Raw genomic sequence first — 6,590 nt, 5'->3', positions numbered from 1 at the left:
GGGGGTATAGCTCAGTGGTAGAGCATTCGACTGCAGATCGAGAGGTCCCCGGTTCAAACCCGGGTGCCCCCTCGCGTGAAGCCTTCTTTTTGTTGTTTGTTGCTGTTATTTTACAACAAACTTTTAAAAAGCTCTAACCACATTGTGGGGGGGGGGGGTGTGAACTTTTATTTGGTAGTAGCTTTGAATCGAAAGTGCGAAAAAAGAGGTTCCACCGAGATTTGAACTCGGATCGCAGGATTCAAAGTCCTGAGTGCTAACCGTTACACCATGGAACCGTTGACGCCGAGGGCTGCCCAAATGCCTACTGGTCATTTTCGAACACGGAGATGCACAAGTACGAACAGTAGGCAGTAGAAAAGTTTACTGGAAAACCAGCGACGAATATTGATTCAGCCAGCAGAAAGAGTATTGCGAACGTGTTTTGGTAAACAATAATTCATCAGGATTCTCAGTCCCCGGCTTTAGCTTTCCATCGATGTAAGTACCCAATCACTGATAGGCTTTGATTCACCTCAATCAGTCAACGAACTCGCTATACTTCTCCTCTTCGACTCCTGCTGAGCTGAGGATCTTCTTTAAGAGGCACGAGTCTAGTATTCGTTACCTTCAGGATGTCCGGTATGCGGTACAGCTCAGCAAGCTCGTGGATAATCCTTCGCCTCAATATTCCATGCTCGAATACACAGACCAACGATGGTCTGAAAGATGCGGGTAAATTAATGTGCGATATATCTATCATTTCGTGCGGTCTCGATGTCTTCTGGATCTCAGTAGATAGTCAAGCCCATAGTATACACAACTACGCTGCACTATGACTCTACGGATTTCCATGCTGATATCCTTATCATATGTAACGACTATTCCAAGACAGCAGAGCACTTCTTCCACTTTGAAGATGTCACAGTTAGTTACTGCGCTACTTCCCAGTTGGGCCCTATCACGAGCTGAGCCTCCAGCAAGTAAGTACTTCGTCTTCATCGCATTGATTCTCAAATCTTGCTGCTTCCCGTTTGAGTCAGATGTACGCTTCATACACCTTCGCAGTCGCCTTGCTGATGATATCGATGTCGTTCGCCAAGCCAAGAAATTGTAGAGCTTGATGGACGATTGTGCCAAGGATGTCGTTTCGTATGGCACCTTCCAAGGCGATGTTAAAGAGCTTACAGGAGAGTTTACCATCTTTGCTCAAATCCCTACGCATTTATAACGACCCTGACAGCATGTTCGATACTCTCACTTTGTACTGCACCTCATTCATGACGGTCTGTAACTGCCGAATCAACTTCACATGAAAATGATTTCGCTAGATGATGCTCCATAGCTCATTCTAATCAATGGTGTCGTAGGTTATCTTGAAATCAATGAACAGGTTATGCGTGAGGATCTGGCACTCCAGGCAGTTCTGGGGAATTCGGTCGATGGTGAATTTGGCTTTAACAAACAAACCCAGCTTGGTAGCGGACGACGAAATATGTAGAATGTGGCTCGCCATTCTGCAGAACAGCAATCGGGACAAGATCTTGTAGGTGTAAAATCTGTAAAACATGATGAGAGATTTAATTTGATCAATGAAAGTCTTCACACAAACGGTTTCTTAGGCTAGACACATTATAGACAACCTGGGCGTTCTGCTTGACTCTAGTTTGAACTTTAAACAGCATGTTGATGACGTTGTAGCCAGAGGAAATCAATTACTTGGCGTGGTTATCCGGACAACTTATGAATTCCGCAACCCCATGTGCATCAAAGCTGTCTACAACTGTATCGTTCGTTCGGTTCTGGAATATTCGTGCGTAGTCTGGAACCCAACTACCGCTTCTTCAATTGCTCGACTTGAGGCGATTCAACGTATGCTCACGCGATATGCCCTACGCCTACTTCCCTGGCAGGATCGCAATAATCTTCCTCCGTATGCTGCGCGGTGCCGTCTTCTAGGCCTTGAACCTCTTTCGGTTAGAAGACGCAATGCACAGTGCTCTTTTATCGCTGTATTGCTAAATGGCTCTATCGACTCATCGCCTTTGTTGCATCGAGTCGATATCTATGCACCATCCCGAACACTTAGGTCTAGAGAAACTCTACGGCTCGCTCAACCCCGTTCCAGTGCTGGTCGGTCTGACCCTATGTTCCGCATGTCGGCTGTCTTCAACACTGTCTCGGATTGCTTCGACTTCGACATCTTAACTCAGTGCTTCAAGGAACGTCTCCGGCTTTTGCCGTGGCCGCAGTGAATTGTGATGGAAATCTTGTTTTTGCTATGTTTTTTTTTAATTGAACTGTTACATCTTAATTAGGCCATACGGCCCGTTAAAGATTAAATAAATAATGATAATAATAATAATAATAATTATACTGCTTTCAAACTATTAGGCAAGAGTGGTGTCATCGCCTCATCACATGTAATTTTGTCGTCATACGTGATCGCATGACGGTGTCACGGTTCATTTGATTCACTTATCGATGTTTCAATTAGTTTCGCATTTAAATATAAAGAAAACCTCAACAGATCTGCATTAAACAGTTCAATATAACTCAAAAATGAACAATGAAGATGCCTCGATATAGTAGTATGTAGTAGTAGAATATGCAAGTACATTCAATTAAAACTTTTATATCGCGGCCATCGTGGCCATCCACCTATACAAATTAAATGTAAGGTTCACTGTCATTCGTAAGAGCTTTTACGAAACTGTTGTAAGGCTTCATGCGGTTTAAAACCGTATGTTAGAAAGCACATGGGCGAACGGTTCCATGGTGTAACGGTTAGCACTCAGGACTTTGAATCCTGCGATCCGAGTTCAAATCTCGGTGGAACCTCTTTTTTCGCACTTCCACTCAAAGCTACTACCAAATCAAAGGTCACACCTACAAAGCGGTTTGAGCTTTTTAAAAGATTGCTGCTGTAAAATAGCAACAAACAACAAAAAGAAGGCTTCACGCGAGGGGGCACCCGGGTTTGAACCGGGGACCTCTCGATCTGCAGTCGAATGCTCTACCACTGAGCTATACCCCCACACTTACATAAGCTCTTTACATGCCAACACAAACACAATACCTCATTTTACACCATTTCTATTCGCAATACGCATACTTCGCTGTTTTGCCTAATATTAATTCTTTATCTGCTTGGCTCATCAATTTTAATCGCAATCGCAATCAAAAGATGTGTTTCTAATCTACACATCCAACTTTGTCCGTATTACTAATTCTTATTATTAATTTTGAACCCAGCTTGCACTTCACTCCCAATATGAGCCTCTCGCTTGAGGCTCTCGCGAAGGACTGGCTGAATGTTCTGCGAGAATTTCATCTCTTCTTCACTCTTGTTTACTTCCCGTTTCGTACTGTCTAACTTTTACTTGGAAAAGTTCTTTTGTTCCATTCTCCTTTGATGCGCGCACACTTTAGCCCGCGCGGGCCCGTGCGTGATCGATCGCAGTTCTTGGAATCTTTGATCATTGTGCGGATCGAAATTTGTCCCCTAGCGTAGGTTAAGCGCTGTTTTTCAAACTGTAAAATTTGAGTTTATGCCAATGAATATGTTGAAAAATAATGCATCTCATGTAATGGTTCGGAAGTAAAAAAACGAAAGTGTGTATATTCGTTATAATTGAATGAGAGAGACTCCGTTAGGCAAAATGCAGAGGATTCATGTCTTTTCAACTCGTGCTAGACCTGCTAGCTGTTAACATTACTCAATACTGGTGCTGTAAAAAGCATGTTATTCTAAATCATACGAGGTATCATGGACGGGGAAATTGTACAGGAGAGATAGAACACATTGCTCCTACTTTTATCGCTGGAACTCTTTTACGAATGGTATCTATTTCAGAAAGTTTCGTCCACAAAAAGGAACAACACCAAAAAAGGTTACTCGAGACAGGTTCCACCGAGATTTGAACTCGGATCGCAGGATTCAAAGTCCTGAGTGCTAACCATTACACCATGGAACCGTATGCATGTTGCCGCCTCAAACGCCTTTATAAACTAGCCCCGATTTTGAACACTCCTAATTACCAAATAATTCATTTCACTTTAGTAAACTATAATTTAATAAATACTCACCTTCGAAAGAAACACAAAATTGCACAGAAAAACACAAAATTTCGACCACAAAAGTGAAACATCACGCGCGTACGTGCACGACCAGACGCGTTTCGGAGCGTTTGTTATGTTTCTCCATTTGCGGGCTACTTTCACGCACCGCCATTTTTTGAACTGTCAAAACACTAGCCTCCGCCGTGAGGCAGTCGAACAAAACAAAGCTAGCATTTGTATCGATTTTTACACGAAAAACGCGCTCCAGTCGGTCGCTTGCAGAGTGAAATCATAAACAATGGCTCTTTACGACGATCTGGACACGAAGCACGGGCCCGACAAGGTGGCCGGGTGGTCGTCCGGATTGAAACTGTTCCAACCACAGCTGCAAGTGAAGAAAGTGAATCAACCCACCATCACACCGAAAGCAATTCTGCGAAAACCAGGCAGTAAGGTAAGGCCTTTGTCGCTGCAGAACACGGATTCCACGGATCGGCAACCTTATCCCGTACGCCTCCCTTTCTCCGCCTGCCATAGATTCTTACACCCGTTGTGCTGAAGGCGAAAAAAGAACCAACCGAACAGACGCTCCCGTTCTTGGCAGCTTCCGGCCCCGGGCCGAGCACATCACTCACTGATCCCTCCTCCGGCATCGTGGTAAAAAGCGCCAAAGGGCCCATCACGGTCACGACCACGCATGCAACGCCCAACCCGATCAGTGCGGCCGTCACCGACGACTACAACTGGGACGTGGTAGACGAGTACGATCCGATGTGGCCGAACGAGTACGACAAGCTGGTGAAGGACCGGAAAGCGAAGGAGCCCCCAATAAAGCCGCTGCAGGGCGGGTTCGGGCGGAACCGGCGGGAGTACAAACGTTCGTTCGGTGGTATGCGCAACAGTAACAACAACAACAATAGCAACAACAACAACAACAGCAACAGTGGCGGCGGTGGTGGCAACAGTAACGCCGGCCCCAGTCACGGCGGCAGTCAGCCGGACGATGACGGTCCGGTGGCAAAGAAGTTCAGCGGATTTGCGGGACGCCCCTCGTCGGACGATGAGGAAGAGTTCCGGCCCGGACAGAGCCGCCCATCGGGAGCGGCCATTGCACCGCCACCGTCGTTGCAAGAATCGTGTGCCGGTGGCATCCCATCGGAAGGTGGTTCCAAGTACGTTCGAACCCGCTCACATTGCGCGTCATTTATGGACGCCACCTTCTGCCTTCCTACCGACCAAAACTAACGCTCTCTTTCCGTTACAGAGTTTCGCAGCTCGCGGCATACGGTGGCAGTTCGGTGGCGGCCAAAATTATGGCCAAATACGGCTTCAAAGATGGTCAGGGGCTGGGCAAGCAGGAGCAGGGTATGGCGGTCGCCCTGCAGGTGGAGAAAACATCCAAACGGGGTGGTCGAATCGTGCACGAGAAAGATATATCGGCCACCACCAGCACGGCCAGTGGCAGTGGCGGCGGCAGTGGTTCCGGTACTGAGATAGTCACCACTCCTCCGAGCGCAAGTCAGGGCGCCGCATCCGAGCCGTCAATTACCGAGATTATGAAATCACCGAGCAAGGTGGTGCTGCTGCGGGTAAGGAAAATGATTTTTCATTCAATTTTGTGTGATATTTGTACTAACTTGCGCCGATCCTGCTGCAGAACATGGTCGGACCGGGCGATGTTGATGATGAGCTGGAACCGGAGGTGAAGGACGAATGCAACACCAAGTACGGCGACGTGGTGACGGTGGTAATACACGAGGTGCCGGACGTGGTGCCCGAGGAAGCGGTTCGCATTTTCGTCGAGTTTAAGCGCATGGAAAGCGCCATCAAGGCGGTGGTCGACCTGAACGGGCGCTTCTTTGGCGGGCGGCAGGTGCGGGCCGGCTTTTACAATCAGGAAAAGTTTGAAAACATGGACCTGGGAGGTTGAACGTGCATGGGGGATGCGGTGGTACTAAGTCTAAATAAGCTAGCATAAATATAACATCTTCTCGCGTGAGTAATACAACGCGTAATGTGTAATGTTCCGGCGGTCCAGTGTCCCAAAAGCTTCAAAATGATTGCACTTTCGTTTGCATCAGGCGTAAAAAGATCGGCTTGGTTTATTTATAGGAACACAGTTTTGCTGTTTCGTGTTGCTAGCACGTACACACTAAGCATCAAAGCTACCATTGTGTTTTCTAGTTAGGTTATATGATTACCATGGTAAAGATACCACATTACGATGTGCGTTTTTTTCTTCTGTTCGTTAGCCTACGGAGAGGGAAAACATGCTGGGTACGTATTTGAGCTGAGCAAAAACGGTAGATTTGAGGTACGGTGGTTCTAGACGACGATTTCAATAGATTTGGGAAATGGAAAATGGAAACCGAGGAAGGAAATTTGCTAGCTAGAAAGGTTTGCCGCGCATGGCAACGAGTGGCCTACTATGAGATCATGTTCGAGAAATGATTTCAAGCTAAGAGTGATTGCGCGCAGCGTTTGCTGTTGAAGCAACATCGCCGCCCGGCATTGAACGACGGTCTTTGATTGACTAGAATATTTGAGTG

General features: G+C 46.7%; 1 protein-coding gene and 5 non-coding genes across 6 annotated transcripts; 3 read left to right on the top strand and 3 right to left on the bottom strand.

Annotated features, from left to right (window-relative positions):
* Positions 1-72, top strand: Trnac-gca. Its single transcript has one exon. It is a non-coding gene; the product is annotated as a tRNA-Cys (tRNA).
* A 134-nt stretch (positions 73-206) lies between these two features.
* On the bottom strand, positions 207-278 carry Trnaq-uug. The gene has a single exon. It is a non-coding gene; the product is annotated as a tRNA-Gln (tRNA).
* Positions 279-2,748: 2,470 nt separating this feature from the next.
* On the top strand, positions 2,749-2,820 carry Trnaq-uug. Its single transcript has one exon. It is a non-coding gene; the product is annotated as a tRNA-Gln (tRNA).
* Positions 2,821-2,944: 124 nt separating this feature from the next.
* Trnac-gca lies at positions 2,945-3,016 on the bottom strand. Its single transcript has one exon. It is a non-coding gene; the product is annotated as a tRNA-Cys (tRNA).
* Positions 3,017-3,884: 868 nt separating this feature from the next.
* On the bottom strand, positions 3,885-3,956 carry Trnaq-uug. Its single transcript has one exon. It is a non-coding gene; the product is annotated as a tRNA-Gln (tRNA).
* A 277-nt stretch (positions 3,957-4,233) lies between these two features.
* On the top strand, positions 4,234-6,177 carry LOC121595306 (splicing factor 45). The gene is made up of 4 exons (XM_041919208.1): positions 4,234-4,495; positions 4,579-5,213; positions 5,306-5,630; positions 5,699-6,177. The coding sequence occupies exons 1-4, from the start codon at positions 4,340-4,342 to the stop codon at positions 5,969-5,971; spliced, it is 1,389 nt and encodes a 462-aa protein (XP_041775142.1). The 5' UTR covers positions 4,234-4,339; the 3' UTR covers positions 5,972-6,177.
* The last annotated feature ends 413 nt before the right edge of the window (positions 6,178-6,590 follow it).

The sequence above is a fragment of the Anopheles merus genome, chromosome 3R (assembly GCF_017562075.2).
Source record: "Anopheles merus strain MAF chromosome 3R, AmerM5.1, whole genome shotgun sequence".
In the NCBI taxonomy this organism is placed as follows: Eukaryota; Metazoa; Arthropoda; class Insecta; order Diptera; family Culicidae; genus Anopheles; species Anopheles merus.
This window is presented reverse-complemented; position numbering and strand designations above follow the sequence as displayed.